The following is a 23,268-nucleotide window of genomic DNA, read 5'->3' as shown; positions in this document are numbered from 1 at the left end:
ATTATGGCAGAATCACCTGTTGAAGGTGATGGCAGTTCACCTGTTCAAGGTGTATGTTTTCAATTAGCTCACAATTACTTCAAGAATCATCATAGGGAAATGAAAACACATGGGATTATAAAAGCAGGTCTCAACTCTGGAAAGTGATATTTGCCTGTTTCTATGCAAAGATTGGGGTCTCTAACAATGAAGTTTTACTTATCAAAGCTACAATTATAGTTGAATGTTACGTCACAAAAGATCAGTCCCAAGTTAGTGAGACCTACTATGAAAAAGGCTATAAATCTGAATAACCCAAAAGTGATTTAGGAAGAATTAACAAAAGCTTTTAATTTCATTTATTGCAACTATACACAAAACAACCCAACAATCTTTCACGTTGTTTTTAGTTTTTGCTTTCTGATTTAGGAAACATACCACTTATTATAGAAATTTCTCCAAACCAAGGAAAATCTGCCAAAAAAGTCTAAGCACTCCATAAGGATATGTAAGGTTAACAGGTTTTAGTTATGTATCTGAAAACTAGCCGTTAGGTCAAATGAAAATCATTTAAGCTAACCCAATACAGCAAATTTTGGATCCAAGCACAAAATACTGTAAAATTTCCCAATGACAGTGTGAAAAAGTACCTCTAGAACCGATCTTTAAATAGGCATTATCCTCCACCAGAATTCATCATCTGACTGGATGGAAAGTTTGCAACCGATTTGGAAAACTTTTTCTTTTAAACACTTGTAGTGTTTCAGGGCCCTTTAAAGAGATGTTATCTCTTAATAACATGGCTGTTATATTTTACTTACAATTCGTACCTAGTTTTCGGTCTACCTACCTACGAGTAATCTTACTCAGAAGCCCACATTTTACCCTGAGAAAACAACAATTTAGTAAATGGTGCTTTCTTATCGAAACCAATGGTAAGTCACCGGCAGGGACGGGTGTACGGGGAAGGCGGCATCGCTAGTAGGAAAGGTGGTCGTCTCCCGGCCGCGAGAAGGGCCCAAGTCGGGGGACACAGAGAACAGATACTCTGGCAGCAGGTGTGAGCCGCTGGCAACGGGACAGTCGCCGCAGGTTTGGGTCTGACAGGGGTATGCCGTCCGTAAGACAGCGCAAAGCGCGCCGCGTCCGCCGGCCTTACCTCCGGGGTCCGCTCCGGCGGCTTCTTCTTCAGAGCTTGCCTAGCGCCGGGGTCCACGGGTGAGTTCATGGTCGCGGCCCCAGCCCCCGAGCTCCCCAGCCTGCCCTTAGCAGCCCACGCTACAGCCCATTCACCCTAGGTAGGGGGTCTGCACCCCCTCACCCCCGAGGAAGGGAACTCCGGACCGCGGCGGATACCCGACTCAAGCAAACAAGCCTTCGCAACGCCCGCCCAGGGTCTCAGCCCACGCGCGACTGGCCAGAAAGAAGCAAGCGCGGGGCGGAGGGTGGGCAACTGCGCACGCGCGGCGCGCGCGCACGCAAACGAGCGCCCAAGGGCGTGACTCCGCGGTGACGTAAGAGCTGGGGCAGTACAGTTAACCCTCCTCCAACCCTCCGTGAGATTTAAAGACAAGTCGCGAGACCTCTCCTAAACCGCTCATGGGATCCGCTTGAACCGCTCCAGCTTCCGGTGGGGGGCCCGGAAACGCGCTGTGAGGGAGCAATGTGAGGGACTGAGCGAAAGTAGCACTTGGAGCTGAACGCGGGGGACGGTGTTTTAGGTGGAGTTGTGTTTGTACCAAAATCCGGAAGCTCAGGGCGTGGCCAAGCCGGAGGCCGACGCCCCGCCCCTGGAGACACGCGGAAGTCGAAGTCGCCATTTGGCAAATAATTTCATGCAGCTTCTTCTCTACATTTCTTCTAATAAAATATTTTGTGGGAGCCCCACCAAAAAGCACTTGTCCTAAGACGGACGTCCTGAGATCAGGGCAGAGGAGTCACAGCTTCGCGGCCAAGCAGGGGTGGGCAGTCGCCGTGCCCGCTGCCAGCTCGGTTACCGCTTGTTGGAGAAGCCAGCTGCCAGCCCTCCATCCTTCCAACTCCTGGGCTTCCGATTGCCTGGTCTCGAGTGACTACTTTTCCACTACATTTTGCGTACGAGTCCGTTTCCCAAATTGGTTCACTGGTTTAAACAAAAACACATCACTCTTCAGGGCAGCCAGACACCTGTAAACAGAGGCTGTTTCCCCGGTAAGATCGCTGACATTCCGAATCCATCCTTCTGGAACAGCCCTTTTCACTCCTATCTCATTAATGCACAGATGGGCCGAACTAGTCACATAATTGTACATCCTTTGCACTGAATTTGAAGCTCCCCGAGAGCTGTGTGCCACATCTAGGTACATCTATTTCTCACAGCAATTACCATAGCTCACTAAACTCAGATTTATGATCATGATGTTATTCACAGTAATTTTTAATGAAATGGTCAGAATTAAAATTATATGAGTAAAAACAGGGAGAGTTCAAGCTGCAATATTTTTGTTTCTCAGACCTGGTAATGGTAGCTGATGTTGATAAGGGTTTTGTTTTCCGTTGGTCGTTAGGCTTGCTCAAACCAAGTTTACAACATAATATTAGCACATTTCTTTTTTGAGTAGGACAAAAACCAGGGCGGCCGTGGCTCAGCCATTCTAAAAAGCAAGTTATTGTGGAGAGATCATGAGGAATTACAAGACCCATTTTCATCATTTTTGTGTGTGTATAAAGATGTCCTCTCAAAGGTCTACCCAAGATCATAAATATCATTCCTTCCATTCTTCACGGGCCCGTTTCCAGAGCCACAACAATATTAGAAAGAGGGAAAAATAAATAAAGCATGATGACCATTAGCTTAGACTTCAGGGACAAACATCTGAATTTGTGTCTTTAATAGGTCATTTTTAGTAAAATACTCATGAAGTTATTTAATATCTCTGAACTTATCTCTAAAATGTAATAGTAGCCCTGGCCACTGTGGCTCAGTTGGTTGGAATGGCCTCCCATGCACCAAAGGGTCCTGGGTTCCATTCCAGTCAGTGCACATACCCAGGTTGAGGGTTCAATCCACACGGGAGGCAACCAATCAATGTTTCTTTCCCTCTGCCTTCTTCTCTCTCTAAAATAAAAGAATCAATTTAAAAAATAAAACGGGATAGCAGAGGACCTATTGCTTTGGGATTCTCTTAAGACTGTGATAATTCATGTGAGGCAATTAAGATGTTGCCTGCACAATCCAAGAACTACTATTTCTATTATTTTACCTCTGTGAAGTGACTGCTCTAAAGCAGAAATTCAAGTCTGAAGAATTGACTATTTTTTTTAATGCCAATTTTTCCCCATTAACTACTCAGAAATACATTTAAGTGTTCATGAAGATGTGGAGCAACAGAAACAGAAACTGCAGGTTATGTGAAAATTGGGAATCCACTTTGAAAAAACACAGTATCTAGTAAAGCTGAAACAAGTCTACTCCATGATACATATTCTAAAGAATACCCATGTACACCAGAAAAGTTGAACAAAAATGTTTTGTTCATATTAGCCCAAAACTCAAAATAACCCAAATGTCCATCAATAATAGGATGTATAAACTGTAGTATATTCATTCAGTGGAATACCAGCTAAACAGCACATGGATGATTTTCCAACATAATGCTGAGAGAGAAAAAGCAAAACACAAAATATGGAATGTAATTACACAAAGTTCAAACAAGCAAAATGAAAGTGTATTACTTATGGATTCATACACAGAGATGAAACTATAGACATAAAGCAAGGACATGATCCTCAAGAAGTCAAGTTGGTAGTTCTAAAAATGAGAAGGGGAGAATTTTGATCAGGATAGAACACATGGAGGAGGGGGCTTCTGGGTTACTAAAAATAATTTACTCCTTAACAGAAATGGTTACATTAGTGCATATTTGTTCACTTTTCTGTATATAATATTTCACAAGGACAAATGAGGTATATAAATATAACTTGCTTTTTAAAAAACACTTTTTTTTTTAGAGAGAGAGGAAGGAAGAGGGATAGAGAGAAACATCGATGACTTCAGGGACAAAGTCCCTGCCTCCTGCATGACCTCTACTGGGGATGGAGCCTACAACCTGGGCATGTGCCCTGACCAGAATGGAACCATCATGACCTCTTGGTTCCTAGGTCAAAGCTCAACCACTGAACCACACCTCAGGGCCATAACTTACTTTATTAGGCTTTGTCATAAAACAGCAACAGTAAAAACTGTTAATATCCATGTGAACATATCTAAATTTATACACATTTTCAAAATCTAACTTCTCCTTTATCATCTTATATTATGCTCTAATATGCTAAAAGAAAGTCAGGAGATGTGAAGGCTCTAATAGCTATTTCCACATGAAAGGCAACCTCCAAGAGAGGATTCACCAGCTTTAACATATAAGTGAAAGGAAAAAATACTGGTCTGATTGCAAGTAATTTATTAAATTCTGGCAAAACAAAAACATTGGCCAAATCTTCAAAAGAAAAAATACAATATAGAGATGATGTATTATAGAATTGTATACCTAAAACCTGTATAATTTTATTAACCAGTCACCCCAGTAAATTGAAATTAAAAAATGTTTTTTTAAAACGTGGCTTAGGAGAAACAAGATGGCGGCGTAGGTAACAGCTGCACCCGCCGCCTCCAGCAACCACATCAAAATTACAACTAAAGTACAGAACCACCGTCACTCAGAGCCTCCTGAAATCTGGCTGAACAGAAGCATCGAGACTGGTAGGAGGGGCCCAGACACAGGCGGATAGGGGGTGAATCGCAGAGACGGGGCTGCGGGCCCACACCCAGTGCCGAGGTTGAACCCTGGAAGAGAATCTCAGCGCTGGAGTTTTCCCGGAGGAGGGAGGGGTCCCAACCCCACAGCAGGCCCCCAGCCCAGGGCTCCAGGCCGGGATGAGACGCCCCCACAACTCCGGGCTGTGAAACCAGCAGGGACTGTGGCTGAGGGTCACGGAGGCTCCAGGAGCCCCAGCAGCTCCTCTAAAGGGCCCGCGCATGGACTCCGATGCGCTCCCTCTGAGCCCAGCACCGGGCGGCAGCCTGAAAGGACCTGGGACACTGCGGGGGGGGGGGGGGGGGGGACGACACACTAACCTGCCTGAAATCCGGGGCGAGAGCTGGAGGGGCAGCTTCCTCCCAGGCAGAAGAGCTGGCAGAGGCCATTGCTCCTTAGGCGAGTCCTCCCCGCACACAGCTGGCAGGCAGGCGCCATATTTGAATCGCCAGCACCTGACTTGCACCGTTGGCCCCGCCCCGATTCCCGGAGGCCCTGCCACTCCCCACCTGCAGCTCATCCAGGTCATTTCCAGGGGCTTTTCTGTACAAGTGGCCTCTCCAGCCTCATGCTTAGGACTTTCCTAAAATCGCTCAAACAAGCAGCAGTGGGCCCCTTACGGCTTGATAAGCGGCCCCAGGCCTGGCACTAGTGGCAGCCTGCACTGGCTCATAGCTTGGCCTCTCCTGGACACCTCCAAGCCCAACACAAGTAGCAGCCAACTACAGTTTGCTGTGTAGCTCATGCTGGGTGGCCCTGGGCAAGGCACTGGCAGAGGCTGACTTTGCACCTCCCGGGAGGCCCCAGAGACAGTGCACCTGGTGGCCAGAATCAACCACCCTGGATTACAACCCTACCACATCCACGAGTGACACACTCAAGGGGCGCACTTGGAGAACCAAAGCTCCACTGAAGTAAGTCCTGCTGCATAGGGGTGTCTCCAGCACAGCAGCTCTTTGGCTGTAGTTACAGCTGGTCCTCACAACTGATTGGCCTGGGGGTCAATCCCAGGGACGCCAGCAACAACCAAGGCTCAACTACAACAGGACAGTGCACACAGCCCACACAGGGAGCACCCAGAAGGCCTAGCTCAGGTGACTGGGGAGGCTGAGCCATTGGACCCTACAGGACACCTACTACACAAAGCCACTCTACAAATTCCAGGAGACATAGCAGCTCTACCTAATACATAGAAACAAACACCTGGAAGCAGCCAAAATGTGGAGGCAAAGAAACACGTCACAAAGGAAAGAACAGAAGAAATCTCTAGAAGAGGAACTAAATGAAATAGATCTGAGAAAATCAATAACATAATAAAGTACCAATTTGAAACGAAGGCTACACGAACTGAAATGAAGAATAATTTACAGGGAATCAACAGTAGAGTAGAGGACGCTGAGAATCAAATCAGCAATTTGGAACATGAGGAAACAAAAAACACCCAACCAGAAGAGCAACAGGAAAAAAGAATCCAGAAATATGAAGATAGCATAAGGAGCCTCTGGGACAACTTCAAGAGGCCCAACATTCGTATTATTGGGGTGCCAGAAGGGAAGAAAGAGATCAAGAAATTGAAACCTATTTGAAAAAATGATGACAGAAAACTTCCCCTACCTGGGGAAAGAAATAGACTTACAAGTCCAGGAAGCACAGAGGGTCCCAAAGAAGAGGAAGCCAAAGAGGCCCACAGCAAGACATCATAATTAAATGCCAAAGGTTAAAGACAAAGAGAGAATCTTAAAAGCAGCAAGAGACAAGCAGTTAGTTACCTACAAGGGAGCACCCATACGACTGTCAGCTGACTTCTCAACAGAAACCTTGCAGGCCAGAAGGGAGTGGCAAGAAATATTCAAAGTGATGAAAAACATGGAACTACAACCAAGATTGCTCTACCCAGCAAAGCTATCATTTAGACTTGAAGCTCAGATAAAGAGCTTCACAGATAAGAAAAAGCTAAAGGAGTTCATCACCACCAGACCAGCACTACAGGAAAAGCTGAAGGGTCTTCTTTAAAAAGAAGCTAATGAACAAAAGAATCTGACGAACTAAATAGATCCGGAGACATTGGCACATGCAACAGACGATCATATTTCAGAGGAAAGAGGAAAGGGGTGGAGGGTGGGAAGAGATTAACCAAAGAAGTTATATGCATATATGTATAACCCATGGACACAGTTAATAACGGGGTGAAGGCCTGGGGAGGGGGTGGGAGCGAAGTGGAGGGGGTCAGTTGGGGGGGGGGGAATAGGACACCTGTAATACTCTCAACAATAAAGATAAATTAAAAAAATGAAAAACAAACAAACAAAAAACAGTGCACTTACACTCTCTGGTCAAATGTAAGAGTGATGCATGTAAAATTATATGAAAATGGGCACCACAAAAAGCCCCCAGTCCAATCCTGTGTCTTGACATATCTGTCCAAATCTACCTAGCCTGACCAAGGCAGCTTCCCAACAGCCTACTCAGGGCTGAATCACTGCTACAGAACAGACAGTAAGGATTGATGGAAGAGCTGGCTTCCCTACAACATAGATGAAGAGGACAGATTTGCTCAGAGTCACATGAAAGTCAGTGAACAAACCAGGATTAGAACCTAAATCAACTGGCCAATTTTTGTTTAATTGTGAAATCAATAGTAATTTGTATTGGATATAATGTTCGTAAAATGTTTACATGGCTTTTCCTAGGTTTTAAATTATTGATTTTCAGTTCCTTTTTATAAGAGCATTTAAAGAAAATTTCAATTTGTCATCTTAAGGATTAGGTCAAATATAATATCCCGTATTTTTTTATTACATTTTAATTCCAAAGAATTTATGTTAAATTCTCCCAAGAGGTGGAGGCCATAGAGAGGAGGCTGGATAGATTACCTAATAACAGTAACAGCCAAAAATTAATGAGTACTTGGGGTGTGCCATGCATTAAGATAAATTCTTGACATTTCATTATTTCACTTGATTGTCACAAATTCATAGATTCTACTAAATTACCCAAATTGAGATTTAGGATTAGAATAGGACATTATAAATAAGATAACATGCCCAAAAGTGTCACATTTGGGAAAAAGAATCCAAATATCACAGTCCATGTTACTGTGCCTGTTTAACACATAAAAGAAAGACCGACATCATCCATCAAATTGACATGTGTATTTATTGCACAAATTTCCCCTAGAACTGGGAGGTTATTATAATACAGGTGTACATTTGAGAAATGTATACAGAACAAGAAACAGTATGTACATTTACCCACCATCTAAATAACTTTAAAAAAGCAGAACAATCTCATAAGACATCTACCAGAAATAGGCATTGTGTAAAATCATTGGTTTTTTTTTTAAGTGATCATCCCCAGTGTATGCCAATTGCAACAAATTAAATCTGTGCTGGTATGTTTATTGCACTTAACAATTTCAAATTCAAAATTAAGACATATTAATAAAAGCCAGGAACAGTTAAAATCAAACCAATTAGTTTATATACAAGGAAAAATTAGTTTTAAATCTATAACGTAAAAGATACCTTTTTCATTTCCTATTGCAACAAACAGGTTTTTAAAAATATGTAACACATATCTGTACCATAAGAAGCTGAAAAAATTATTTCAAACAGGCCAAAACTCTTTTCACATTCACCATAATGACGATACTTTAAAAAAAGCAGCAGCTTACTCCATGGGCTTTGTGTAAGGAAAAAATAACTATGATGAAGGTAGGAAAAATTACAGAAGGGCTGGGAATTATAAAGCTCAGGAATCCTATAAGGATTAATGATTCTATAAGAAACTATAGGCCTTTTCCTTCCGAGCAAAGCTTACTTTTAAGAAGAACAGTAGCATGAGCCATCCACTTATTGAAGACTAGATTTTCTAAATGATAATTTATTAGATTTCAAATAGATAGGACAGTGAATAGCTTGATGACTTAAAAAAAACATGCAAAACAGACATTATCTATCTGCTACATATCATTCTTAACTACAATAAAAAATGTACAATGGCTCACATACGAACTTTTCTATATTCTGAATTCTGCCAAAGGGACTGATTCACAGAATTCCAAACAATAGAATAACGAAGAATTTCATTAATGAATAGAATAAGAATATTAAGCAAAAGAAAATATATCCATAAACACTCTTTCACAGCAAGTCATCCATGGGAGACTCCAGTACTAACTGGGACCAGCTGATAGGACACAGGGGCCAAACTGATCGCAGGCACACCGATTTCAGGTTTACATTCCATTAAAACAATTGTTTCTTCTTAATCTAAGTTGGAGAGTTCCTGGATACATAGAGAGCAAGGCAAAATGTGAGCCAATGCTATAAATTAAAGGCCAAAGACTTAAACTACAGAAATCTTTTTTAATTACTGAAAATTCAAACAGCAAAAATAAATGTATTAGATAGGAAATGTATTTAGTAACAGAATAGCAGGTCGTTTTTTAAAGCTAATCAATTATGATAGAAATAGTCCATGAAGCAGAAACCAACTTCACTTCTAGAATTAAAGTATCTTAGACCAGATAAGTAAAGGATAAACTATAATGTAGTATTCAAGTAAACTGAGGTAGTAGAGCATACTGAAAACTTTACCTACCCATCTTTTTATTTACATTACTTACAAGAGTTTGGTTCCATATTAGCCTTTCTCAGAAGCAACACTCTATATACAAAAAACTGAAAAGTGAAAATGTTTGAAAAAAAGAGTAGCTTTTGGAAGAAGGGAAATTCAAGAAAAAAGTAATTTTAAGAATGAGTTCTGTTAGTGTAAAAAGAATATTATGAAGCTGTGAAACAAATATTTAGTTCCTATGGGTTCAAGAACGGCTAATGCCGAAAGCAAGGGCCTCGGCTACCTGAGCACTTTTGAATATTATTTTTGCCAATGCTTTGGTGCAATTTTTAATCCTAATTTTAATTTATTAAATTAGGTGCAAATATGTTATTAACATTTATAAGAATTAGCTTATACTTAAAAACAAAACAAATAGTATAAAGTAGTACTCTTATTTTGGGAACTGACATTCCTCAACCTTAAAGAACAATTGGCTTTACTTATATTTTAAGGTATGTGAAACAGAAAAATCACCAGAAAGTAACATTTCAACATTATATACAATTAATACTAGTTGAAAATATACAGATATTTAAAAAGGCATGTTCACCAATCTTGTATTTCTACCTCTGCTTTTTAAAAAACTAGATACATATGTACAATTGGATGGACAATATAACATAGATTTACACTCATTCTTTTAAGTTTCTTATAATTAAAAGGCTATTTAAAATACTTTGAGAAATACCCCAAAATTAGCTATTCTGAATTGACGAAACAAAACAAGAAATAATCAAGGTTTGGTAAACCTATGTACCTTAGAAATAAAGAATTAAAACTAATGAAATGACTATTTCTGAGCCATTTAATCATGAAACATCTGTTGCTATTTATCAGTTGTGGCAACACTGTAGTGATCATATAAAATTCCTCAATGTTATTCATTTTATAGAAATTCCTAAGTTATACTTTGGCCTTTTCAAATGCTTTCTCCCCAAATTACTTATGCTGTCTTAGTTTCACTTGGTTAAAAATCTACCATCACCGAAAAAGTCTAGTCACAAATGCCATAATGCACGTTGTGTCTGCTTCCTTGGTTTCTGTTTAACATTTCAAATAATCATTACGTTAAAGGAGTATCTGAGCAACATATGGAGAGTGAGTGCTTGCTACAGCAGCCAGAAGAGGAAGATCACTGGATTCAATTCTGAAATTAAGAAAAAAGAGAAAATCTCAGTCAGGCTTTCTATACCCAAGTCATGAGTCCTACAAGCAATGACTGCTACCTATAAAGTCACTATACCTCAGCAGTCAAGGACCTAGGCTATCCTGGCCAAAAGATAAGAGAGCTAAAGATAGCAACAGTTGGAAATATTTCAGTCAGTAAAAACCCAAACCAAAATTTTTTTTAAAAGAAAGCATCTGAAACCCAATGGTAAAGTCATGGATGTAGGAAAGCATCTCACATGCATCAGGGCAATGGACAAGGTCTAAGAAAATACAATATAGGATAGTAACAGGATAATAGTGTGCATCCATATTGTTTTGAATACAAATGTTTCTATAATAAGACATGCTGAAAGAAATAATGAAAGCATCTTAAAAATACATCCTACCACAAATAATTTACAGGAAAAGAAAAATGCCCCAAAAATATAGAAACACTCACTCAGGCAGACTGATTCATGGTTAGAGAATAAATAAATCTAAATAAGTAAAGTATACTCAGATTTCATTTCTCAGCAAGTAGCCTAAAAAAGATGAAAAAGTTGGGAACAGCCAGTAGCAGGAAGAGTGTGCTTCCTGCCATTCGTGAGAATTTATTCTGGTACTTACTAGATAGCATTTAACTATTACATATCAAAATAACTATCAATATCTATCAAAAATTTAATGCACATGCCCTGTAACCAAAACTTCTACTTCAAATAATTTATCCTAAAAAAAAAAGGAAATACAGCAGATCCTCTAATAATGTCCTGTCGTTCAACATCGTTACATTATAATGATAATGAGATGCCATAGGAACTTAATTCTTGTTTATATCAATTAGCACATGGTAAAGCTGGTTTCATTATATGTCATTTCGCTTACAGTTGCAGAACCTACTAAAGATGTTAAGTGAGAACTTACTGTTACATAAATTCCACCATATAATGGAATGCTATACAGTCATTAAAAATAATAAGACAGATCAGTATGTGCTTATATGAACAAACATTCAAGATCTATCAAAAGGCAAGTTGCCCAATGATATATAGAATATAAATCAATTTTTTATTTTTTATCGTATACTTTAAAAAATTGTCAGAAGAAACAATCCATTAACTGTGTTTGGTTGAAGGTGGCAAGTTAGGGAAAAGACTATGAGGACTTGCTTTTCAAGTTATGCCACAATGCACTATAAATTTTGGCAAAATCCACATTACTTTAAAAACTACTTAACATTTTTTTTAAAATAAAGGCATTATGCACAGAGAATCATCTATTTCCAATCTGGATGGTAAGGAGTAACATTAATGAAAGAATTTGATTTGGCTTCTGACATACAGTAGCTACTTGTTATGCTGGCTCTTTCTCCTGTCATAAAAATTGAATTAGACAAAGGTTCTGGCTTGTTTTAATTTACTCAACTAGCATTTCAAGAATAATTCATACACACACACACACAGGCCATAGAACATACGTGACCACAGAACATAATGGTGCTATAATATGCCTCCCACCAATTTATCTGTTCCTCCTTCAGTAAGCATTTTAGATAACTGTCTTCTTCCCAAGAAGAACTGTAGAGTAGACTGACATAGATAATGGGGAAAGAGTAATAATATGTAGATAATGTACTACCATCCAGTGTGCTGTTATTTTAATCAGCTCATTTGGATGGCAGAGAGGAGGCTGGGAAGGAGTTTTCAATATATTTAAAAATAAATATTACTTATTTTCCTAAGATAAAAATTTAGATTTAATTCATTTTTAACTGACTATTCTCAACTTACTGTAATGCACAGGGGACAATGCATTTCAGGTCAGTGGAAGACAGGGATCTGCTCTTATGTGGTACAGAGGAACCTGAATGATAACAGTGTCCAACTTCTAACAGGAAAAGACACTTAAAAGAAGTCAATTCTGAGGAATAGCTCTTGCTTGAAGACATTATAATGGGAAAGCAAAGCCAGAAAAGAAACCATGAACATACCCTAGAACAACTCCCAGCTCCTTGACATGAACACGCATCTGCCCCCTCAGGTACTCAGACAGCATTTTGCTCTTGAAGTACAGCTCCTGTAACCGGTCTTCAAGATGCATCACACACTGCAGTTAGGGGAAACCAGGAACCAGGTCAGAAAATGGTGTCCAAATCTAAGTGATGGCAATTTCTAAAGCATCATATTTTTGACAATTCTACTTAGTTACTCCAACATAAACTAAAATTTGGAGCACATTTTTTTAAAATTGAATTTACTGGGGTGACATTGGTTCACAAAACCATACAGGTTTCAAGTGTACAACTTAATAAAACATAATCTGCGCACTGCATCGTGCGCCCATCACCCCAAGCAGTCTCTTTCCATCCCCATTTTCCCCCACTTTACCCGCCTCCACCGCCTTTTCCCTCTGGCTAACACATTGTCGTCTGTGTCTATGTGTTATGTATATATGCTTTTTGGCTAATCCCTTTACCTCCTTTCGTCCAGCCCCCCACCCTCCTTCACTCTGACAGCTGTCAGTCTGTTCCACGTATCCTTGTTTCCATTTTGTTCATCAGTTTATTTTGTTCATTAAATTCCACGTATAAGTAAGATCACATGGTATTTGTTGTTCTCTGACTGGTTTATTTCACTTAGCATAATAATCTCCAGGTCCATCCACACTGTAGCAAAAGTAAGACTTTTTTATAGCTATGTAGTAATCCATTGTGTAAATGTACCACAGCTAATTTGAAAGAATACATGCACCCCTATGTTCATCGCAGCACTATTTACAATAGCCAAGATCTAAAAATAGCCCCTGTGCCCATCAGTCGATGAGTGGATAAAAAAGCTATGGAGCACATTTTTAAAGCAAGTAATTTTAGCTAAAGAAGTGTAAACTTTTTTCTAGCTCATATCAAAGATTTTGAATTTACACAGTTGTGTGTTTAAAAGTGGTAAATTACACACAATATAAAATTTACAATTTATTTCAAAATTGATAAATATAACGCTTATAAATTAATATATTTCAAATGTATTTACATAAGATAGGCTGCATTCTCCTGGAGAGAGTAAAAGAAAACAAGTTTGCAATAGCTCACAGTGAATGAACTGTAGTCCTTATGAGATAGATGTTTATAAACTTAAACATTAAAACTTAAAACACATTTCATTTATTGTCAATTAACTTGCTCAATTTATTAAAATAGGTGATTTGTTGTCATTGTTAATCCTCATCCAAGGATTTCCCCCCCATTAGTTATGAGAGAGAGGGGAGGAAGAGAGAGGAACATGGAGTCAGAGAGACACATCGATTGGTTGCCTCCTGCACGTGCCCCAACTGGGGCCAGGGATCAAACCTGCGGCCTAGCTATGTGCCCTTCACGTACCTGCCCTTCAGTGCACAGGCGAATGCTCTTAACTGCTAAGCCACACTGGCCAGGGCTAAAATAGGAGATTTTTCATGTGAACTAATGCTCTATTTGTTTGAGGAAAAAATGTGAGGTACAGGTGTTAAAAATACTAAATCCTTGCAGAGCATCCCTTTCCAATGAAAATCAACCATTAAAGCTCCTAGTAAAAACCTATTTTCCTCTTAGAAAAAAACACAACTGACTGGGTTTCTTGCCACACTTATTGTTTTATGGTGTATGTTTTTTCTATAAATGCTCACTTAGGCTAAAGATGCCTTAAGTGGAAAAGAAAATGTTTACAAAATATCTATATTTAATAAAATTCATATATATAGATATTTAATACAATTTATCCACTTTTAAGTATATAAATCAGTGACATCAGGACATTTACAATGTTGTGCAACTATCATTAACACCCATTTCTAGAACTTTTTTCCATTATCTCAAACAAAAACTCTATACCCATTATACAATAACTCCTCTTTCTCTCATTCACCCCAACCCCTGGTAACCTCGATCTGCTTTATGTCTCTACAAATTTCCCTATTCTAGATACCTCATATAAGTGCAATCATACAATATTTGTCCTTCTGTGTTCTGCTTACTTCACTTAGCATAATGTTTCAGGGTTCATCCATGTTGTAGCATGTATCAAATTTTCATTCCTTTTTATGTCCGAATAACATTCCATTCTATGTATTATACCACATTTTGCTTATCCATTCATTTGTTCGTGGACATGAGCTGTTTCCAACTTTTGGCTATTATGTATAATTTTGCTATGAACATTATGGTACAATTATTTGAGTCCCTGTTTTCAATTGTATTGCATATAAATCTAGAAGTAGAATTTCTGGATCACATGACAATACAGTGTTAAATGTTTTGAGAAACTGCAAAACTATTTTCCATAGCAGCTGCACCATTTTACATTCCCACTGGCAATGCACAAGGGTTCCAATTCCCCACATCCTGGCCAATACTTTTGTTTAATTATTATAGCCATGCTTATTGGGTGTGAAGTGGTATCTTATTTTGGTTCTGATTTGCATTTTCCTAATGACTAATTAGGTGAACACTTCTTCATGTGCCTGTTTGCCATTTATATATCTTCTTTAGGGAAATGTCTTCAGTTGTTCCTTTGTTATTGTGGAGTTGCTGGATATATTCTGGATATCAATCTCTCTTCAAATATATGACTTGCAAAGATTTTCTCCCATTTTGTGGGTTGTCTTTTTACTGTTGATAGTGTCCTTCAATACAAAAAAGTTTTTAATTTGATGAAGTCCAATTTATCTATTTTTTACTTTTGTTGCCTGTTCTTTCGGTGTCAAATCCAAGAAATCACTACCAAATCCAGTGTCATGAAGATTATCCTGTTTTCTTCAGAGTTTGATAGTTTTAGTACTTAAAATGTTTAGGCTTGTTCCAGTTCAGGTTTAATTTTGAGTTCACTTTTGTATATGGTATAAGGTTATGGATTCAACTTAATTCTTTTGCATATGGATATCATTTTCTCAGTATGAGTTGTTGAAAACAATCCTTTGTCTTTGTCTTTTGGAAAGACTCCCTTGTCGAAAACCAGTTAACCATATATGTGGGGGTTTATTTTGGGGCCATTATATTCTATTGGTCTATATGTCTGTCCTTACGCCAGTACCACATTATTTTGATTACTGTTACTTTGTAGTAAGTTTTAAAGTCAGGAGGTGTGAGTTTTCCTACTTTGTTCTTCTTTACAAATATTGTTTTGGTTCTTCAGGGTCCCTTGACATGCCGTACACATTTTAGGATGGGTCCATTTCTTAAAAAAATAGTCATTGGAATTTTTAATAGGGATTGCATTGAAACAACAGATCACTTTGGGGAGTGCTGTCATTTTCATAATACCAAGTCTTCCAATCCTTGAACAATTTCATTTATGTCTTTAATTTCTTTCAGCAATGTTTTATAGTTTACATTGTACACGTCTCCTGCCTCCTTAGCTAAATTCATGCTCAAGTATTTTATTCTTTTGATATTGTAAATGATTTCTACATTTACTTTTCAGATTGTTCATTGCTAGTGTAATGAAATGCAACTATCTTTGCATACTGATTTTGTATCTTGAGACTTTGCTGAATTCATTTATCAGTTCTATCAGTTTTTTGTGTGGAATCTACATTTCCTACATATAAGATCATGTCATCTGCAGAGACAATTTTACTTCTTCCTTTCCAATTTGGATGCCTCATGTTTCTTTTTCTTGCCTAACTGCTCTGGTGAGGACTTATTATGTTGAATAGAAGTGGTGAAAGTAGGCATCCATGTCTTGTCCCTCATCTTAGGGGTATATTGTCAGTATTTCATCATTGAATATAACGCTAGTTATGGTTTTGTCATATATGGCCTTTATCATATTGCTGTACAGAGGTTTTTTAAACTATGCTAAATTATAGTTCTCCTAAGAAGAAAAAGAACCCCCAAAAGTTGGGAATACCGAAGATATTTGGTAAGAGGTCACCAGTATTACGAAGAGGAATCATCCAAAGTCCTGACATGACAATGAGGGTCCAGAATGCACTGGAATTCTGCACTTAGGGACACTGCATGTCCATACCTTACATTACACTAGTCAGGCACTAAATTATGGCTGCTGAAATTACAGAATATACTATACAGACTTGTACACATCTCATTTTTTCCTAGTCAGTTTGGGCTGCCATAACAAAATACCATAGACTCAGTGGCTTAAGCAACAGAAAATTATTTCCTCACAGCTCTGGAGGCTGGAAATCTGAGATCAGGATGCCAGCATGATCAGGTTCTAGTGAGAACTATTTTGCTGGCTGACAGACAACTGCCTTTTCCCTGTGTCCTCACATAGTGGAGAGAGTGCAATTTATCTCTTCCTCTTCTTCTAAGGCCACTAATCCCATGAGGGCCCCCTATCCGCATGACCTAATTAACCCTAATTAGCCCCCAAAGGCCCATCTCCAAATACCATTGCACTGAGTTAGGCATTCAACGTATGGATTTTAGAGAAACACAAACATTCAATCCATTACACCTTCTTTCAGGAAAACAATGATGAAGCTAACAGCAGTGTTCATGGTAGGCACATACTAGAGTTTAGTCACCTATTAGAGTGCTCAAATTCAAGCCTCACACATACTTACAAAATTTGGAGACAAGTTATGTTTATAAAGCTGAAGAGTGGAATGAAGCAGATTGGAAACAAGACTGGAAACCAATACTTCCTTTCCCAGTTTATTATCTGTCACTCGTCTCTGGCTACTGGCCACTTGCACAGTCCATTTATCCATATCTGCTATAATACAGACAGCTTCTGCTATTGGTTCATCCAACACTGGATGCTGGAAAAAAAAGAATAATTCATCTTATAACGAGCAAATGAAGTTTTCAAAGATAATGCTAATGGACTGAGGAAAGGAAGAGATATGAAATACCAACAGAATAAAAGAATATTAAATTATGACAGCTGCTTCCAATCATCATAGGTAGAGATCCATTACCAGAATTTTGTATTCTTTAATCCAGAATTTAACTTTCACTGATCTTTTGATCATTCGTTCATTCAACAAACTTACTGAATACCAACCATGTGCCAGGCAATTGGGAGGAACTGTTTTTTACCTTGAAAGACTTAATATTTCAAAAATAGATAGGACAGGGATTCACATGAACAAGTCAATGCTAAGGTTCTGTGCTAACTATCCTAACCTGTCAAGCATTAACTTGCTTGAACACCACAGGAGCCACTACTTGACTACATGAAGTACCTTGCTGGCTATGTGCACTATTTTACCAAGATGTATATCCAGAATATGGATACAGAAGTTAAAAGGAGACAAATAAACAGGTACTAATATGGTTAAATGGGGAAAAAAGTCACTCTACACACACACGGACAGTATACCCATTACCTCTTTAAAAATTCAGATCTATATCTAAATGAAAATTTATTTAAAAACAATGAAAATACTCAAATTGAACTATTTATCATGAAGATCTCTGAGAAAGTATGGAATATTAAGAGTATAAAGAACAATATGTTGCCCTGGACAGCGTGGCTCATTGGTTAGAGCGTCAGCCAGTGCACCAGATGGTCGTGAGTTTCATCCCGGGCTCTGGTAGGGGCAGGTTCGGGAGGCAACCAGTTTGATGTGTCTCCCTTACATCAATGTTTCTCTGTCTCTTTCCTCCTCCTCCTCCCCCTCCCCTTACACTCTCTCTAAAAATCAATGGAAAAAATATCCTCTGGTGAAGAGTAACAACAAAAAAAGAACAATTTCTTCTTTTTCCTTTGTATATCTTTATATTGTTTGCGTTTCTATCACAAGCATTTACTTAAATGACATTCTCACAATTAGAAAATTTACTGCATAGTGAAAAGTATTTTTAACTCACATATACGGATAAAAGGACCACAGGCACATGGCTGTGCTTTTGGATTTCCATGGCTTACACATAAAAACCAAAAATGGTAATTAAGTACAAGCACCGCTATCAAAAAGAGATGATAGCCCTACAATGCTCAATACTTCAACATCTTTGTCTTTGGAACGGTAAGGATTCTTTCAACACTGGCCATACAGATTAGCAGCAATAAGACTGAGATAAAAATAATAATCTGCAATACTTGATGCTAATGGCCTTTTTCCTTCCAAGCTTTTATGTTACCACAATTTTAAATAGTTAAGAATGTAAATTTGCTGTTAGATAAACCCAGGTTTGGCACCCTCAAAGGATATACTTTGCCCAGTTAATGAACAACTACTTTGAATAAAGCTTTTTATCTGATGCTAAGAAAACCAAGACAATGAAGCTCACAGTCTTGTGAGAAAAAAAAAGAAAAAACAAAAAAACCACCTGGCTATAAAAAGACATGTGTAACAGATGAAAAAGGAACCAAGTGCTGGAGTTGCATAAGAGGGCAACAGTGGGTTCTGCGTGACTGGGAGTTTCACAGTGGAAGGGTCATACAGTCATAGAGACATTGAAGTATGGGTAGGATTACTATTGACAATAGGGAGAGGATTATGGATAATTCTGCAAGAAATACCATGAGAAGACTCAGAGATAGAATTAGATACATGTAACTAAATTTGTGAAAAATGATACTGAGAAATGAGGAAGAAGAGAATGGCAAAGAAAAAGTCTGGAAAGATACACTGTGAAGACTTTTTTCATGGAACTCTAAACTTTATTATTTATTTTTCTAAAATGGTACTCAAATATTTCTTACTAACTCTTATGAAGAATATAACATGTTTCTATTCATCAACTTATTAAAATATAATTTTGAAAACAGTATATACATCTAAAGATGTATGGTATATCTTAAATTTTTAAGAAACGATAATAATGAACATATACTTTAACACAAGTATCTCTGTGGTTATAAAAGAAAAATAAGACAGGAGGTATGACCAAATAACCAAAGGGGAATAACAAACTGTTAAAGGCAAATATTATTTTCAAAAGCAGTAAGCATCTTTAGAAGGCAAGAATTATGAAGGGGGTTCATCCATTCATTATCCTCACAAGGAAATGCCTAAACAGATAAGGGAGAAACTAGTATGAAATATACTTTGTTTAAAGGGTGATAAACCACTTTAGAAATTAATATCTCTTCAATCAAAAGATATATGGCTAAGATTTAAAAGGTTTATCAAACCAAAATATTATAAAATCCCCCCACATACACTTTTTTTGTTTTGTAAGAAAAAAGAAAATGGTCCCAAGTAAGCAGTCTCCCAGAAGAAATGGGGCTAAATCCCAAGTTTAAGATCAGAAAATAATTCAAATCAAACTCACTTTAGGAGTTGTTTTAAAAAACAAGGTTGGGCCTAGCAGGGCATGGCTCAATGGTTGAGGATCGACCCAGGATCCAGGGGATCGCAGTTAAGTTCCCAGTCAGGGCACATGCCCATATTGTGGGCTAGATCCTCAGTTGGGGGGAGTACAGGAAGGAGCTGATCAGTGACAACTCTCTCATACTGATGTTTCTATCTCTCTCGCGCCCTCTCCCTTCCTCTCTCTGAATTCAATAAAGATATATTTTAAAAATGGAGGGGAGGGGAGGGGAGGGGAGGGGAGGGGAGGGGAGGGGAGGGGAGGGGAGGGGAGGGGAGGGGAGGGGAGGGGAGGGGAGGGGAGGGGAGGGGAGGGGAGGGGAGGGGAGGGGAGGGGAGGGGAGGGGAGGGGAGGGGAGGGGAGGGGAGGGGAGGGGAGGGAAGGGAAGGGAAGGGAAGGGAAGGGAAGGGAAGGGAAGGGAAGGGAAGGGAAGGGAAGGGAAGGGAAGGGAAGGGAAGGGAAGGGAAGGGAAGGGAAGGGAAGGGAAGGGAAGGGAAGGGAAGGGAAGGGAAGGGAAACCAAGGTTGGGGGGAAGCCCAGTGCCAGTCATTCATTCTGAAATTGTTTCATTTTAGTCAATGGATTGTTATAGTCAATGTCCTAATCTGGTAAAATTTCAGTTTAACCAATCTCAGTCCTTACCCTCACCATCAAGCTCTGCAAAAAGGTCTAAACCAATGGCATCATATTCTTAACTGAGGCGTAATAATGGCCTCCTCCACAATCTTTAAAGCTTGTATTAAGCTTCACAAACTTCTAGGTCACAAAATGGGAAGTATATGCATGTGAGAGAAGCAGTGAATCTAAAGCTTTATTTTTCTTAAACACTCTTCTTTGAGTTCCATGACTTCTGCAATACTAATTCATTCCAAATCTTACCAACATTTTCCTCTCTCAGGCATTTCTAGAATTTTTAGAATTAAACTCCAAAATCTCCAAGTATCTCCTCTTTAGTGGATAATATTCCCCTATCTCTACCCTGTTACAAAACCTACTAATTTTTTCAGTTGCTTGTTAGGCATTCAAACATGGCCTTGCAAAATGCACTTTTAAAATCAAAATGTACCAAATCAACTTCCCTGTACTTTCTTCAAAACCAGCCAGTTTTCTTTCAATTATCTTTTTTAAAAATAAAAAATGAGACCCTCAGTGTTACAAAGGGAACAGGTCTTAGGGACATGGCAAATTCCTGTTCAAACTGACACTGTCTTTTGGAAAAGAAATTAACCAACATGCATCAAGAATATAAAAATAGCCCTAAACTTAAATACTCTCCAGTAATTTCATTTCTGGGAATCTAGCCTAAAGAAAGAATCTTAAATTCATAAAATGCAGCAACAGTATCAATGTTATTTAGAATGATAACAGAAAAGTTCTTTTAAAAGTTGAGCAACAGAGAGCAGAAAACTCAGAAATAAACCCAAGTACACAGGCTCAATTAATTTATGTCAAAGGAGATAAGAACATATAATGGAGAAAAGATAATCTGGATAATCTCTTCAATAAATGGTTTTGGGGTAACTGGACAACCACATGAAAAACAACGAAACTGGATCCCATCCCTTCCTTATACCATACACACACAAAAAAAACCCCAATTCATACTGGATTAGGACTTGAAGCTAAGACCTGAAACCATAAAACTCCTAGAGGAAAATACATGAAATAAACTCCTTTGAGATCAGTCTTGGCAATGATTTTTGGGATTGGACAACAAAAGCAAAGGTAATAAAAACAAACTAAACAAAAGGCTTCTGCACAGCAAAAGAAACCATCAGTAAAGTGAAAAGGCAGCCTACAAATGGGAGAAAGTATTTGCAAAAAATATATCTGATGAGGGGTTAATACCCAAAATACATAAAAAAACTCAATAGAAAAAAAAAAAAATTAAAACTGAAGTTAAAAAATAGAGATTAAAGATGGCAGTGGACTAAGTGGAAGCTACACTGACACTCTCCTGGGACCAAACTGGAATTACAACTAGAACACAGAAAAACCATCCTGAAATATCAAATGCAAATGAAGACGAGCTGGAGAGCACCCTCATAACCAAGGAAGAAAAGTGAAGACTGCACAGAGACTGGCAGGAAGTGCAGAGGTGCAAGAGGGCTGGCTGTGCTCCCAAAGGCAGCAGCTGAAGGTCAAGGGGGTATCTCAGCTGCAGGGGGTTGACAATGAAGACTCTGGGACCTAAACCCCAGGCCGGGCTTCCCAGCCAAGAGCACCAGAACTGAGAAAGGTGCCCACATAACATCTGGCTGTGAAAAGCAGCCAGGTTTCTGTCTCCCAAGGAGAGACAGCTGGAAATGCAGGCACCCTCAAAAGAGCCAAAGCACAGAGTTTCCTCTGTAGCTACTCACCTTGGGCTCCAGCAGAGGGAGGGCAGAGTGGACTGGAGCTATGTGAGGAGAATCTAGGGTTGTGGGCTCTGGAGATAGAGCTCAGAGGGCACCCCTCTGGATTCCTGTGCAGTTATTCCCCCATACTGCAGAGGTAGACATTTATCTTCCAAACAGCTTTTGCATGAGGGAGAAGCGTTTGCGCCACCCTGCCGGAAAACCTCTCCCCTTACCCTGTGGAGTTTCTACAGCCTGAGGCTCATTAAGAGAGTCAGATTAACAGCATGCAGGCAGAGGTAGAACTCAGAGTGCTTTGAGTCTCTGCCTGATCTGCTTCTGGACCCAGGCCTTGGAAAAGGAGACTTTGGTGTGCATCTTGGTCCTGTCCAAATGCACCCAGCCCCAACAGAGGGACCTCAAGCAGTGGGCTGTCGACAGCTCACAAACAGCGTCTGACATTGGCCTGCACCAGAGGCCTTCCAAAAAGACTGAGAGTCCTAGCAGGCCTACGTAATACATAGAAACAAACCCAAATAGGCAGCCAAGATGGGGAGACAAAAAAACAAGCCCAAAATGAAAGAAAAAGAGAAGTCTCAAGAAAAAGAGCTAAATGAAAAGGAAATAAGCAATCTATCAGATACAGAGTTCAGAATTCTGATTGTAAGGATGCTCAACAGCATAAAAAAAGATATGGAAACTATGAAAAATGGCCAGTCAGAAATGAAGAATGACATAGCAGAAATAAAGAATACATTGGAAGGAATAAACTGCAGATTAGAGGAAGCGGAGGTTCGGATCAGCGAATGAGAAGATGGTAGAAAAAATCACTCAGTCAGAGATCCGAAAAGAAAAAACAATTAAAAGACAGGAGGACAGTCTAAGGGAGATGTGGGACAACATGAAATGTAAAAATATTCACATTGTAGAAATGCCAGTGGAGGTAGAAAGTAAGCAAGGGTTAGAGAACCTGTTTGAAGAAATAATGGCAGAAAACTTCCCTAACCTGGTGAAGCAAAAAGCCACACAAGTTCAGAGGGCACAGACAGTCCTAAGCAAGAAGAATCCAAAGAGGCCTATGCCCAGACACATAATTAAAATGCCAAAAATTCAAGACAGAGAGAATATT

At 39.1% G+C, this 23,268-nt stretch overlaps 2 protein-coding genes across 7 annotated transcripts in view; both read right to left on the bottom strand.

Moving 5' to 3' along the window:
• RAPGEF6 (Rap guanine nucleotide exchange factor 6) overlaps nucleotides 1-1,376 on the bottom strand; it is a 186,207-nt gene extending 184,831 nt beyond the window's left edge. For 2 of the 5 annotated variants that reach the window (XM_016197093.2, XM_016197094.2), the window contains exon 1: nucleotides 1,139-1,372. In XM_016197093.2, the coding sequence (XP_016052579.2) occupies nucleotides 1,139-1,207 (69 nt within the window). In that variant the 5' untranslated portion in view covers nucleotides 1,208-1,372. Of the gene's footprint in view, nucleotides 1-1,138 lie in introns of all 5 variants that reach the window. The other 3 variants (XM_087816409.1, XM_087816407.1, XM_016197095.2) reach the window with 3 other exon arrangements.
• Nucleotides 1,377-7,980: 6,604 nt separating this feature from the next.
• Nucleotides 7,981-23,268, bottom strand: part of FNIP1 (folliculin interacting protein 1) — a 123,803-nt gene continuing 108,515 nt past the window's right edge. For both annotated transcript variants that reach the window (XM_087816405.1, XM_016197098.2), the window contains 3 exons: nucleotides 17,103-17,300; nucleotides 12,532-12,647; nucleotides 7,981-10,539 (listed from right to left, as the gene is read on the bottom strand). In XM_087816405.1, coding sequence (XP_087672531.1) covers nucleotides 10,461-10,539; nucleotides 12,532-12,647; nucleotides 17,103-17,300 — 393 coding nt within the window. In that variant the 3' untranslated portion in view covers nucleotides 7,981-10,460. The remainder of the gene's footprint in view (nucleotides 10,540-12,531; nucleotides 12,648-17,102; nucleotides 17,301-23,268) is intronic.

This window comes from Miniopterus natalensis, chromosome 4, assembly GCF_054644295.1.
Source record: "Miniopterus natalensis isolate mMinNat1 chromosome 4, mMinNat1.hap1, whole genome shotgun sequence".
In the NCBI taxonomy this organism is placed as follows: domain Eukaryota; kingdom Metazoa; phylum Chordata; class Mammalia; order Chiroptera; family Miniopteridae; genus Miniopterus; species Miniopterus natalensis.
Note: the sequence above shows the minus strand (reverse complement) of the source record. Positions and strands in the feature narration are given on the sequence as shown.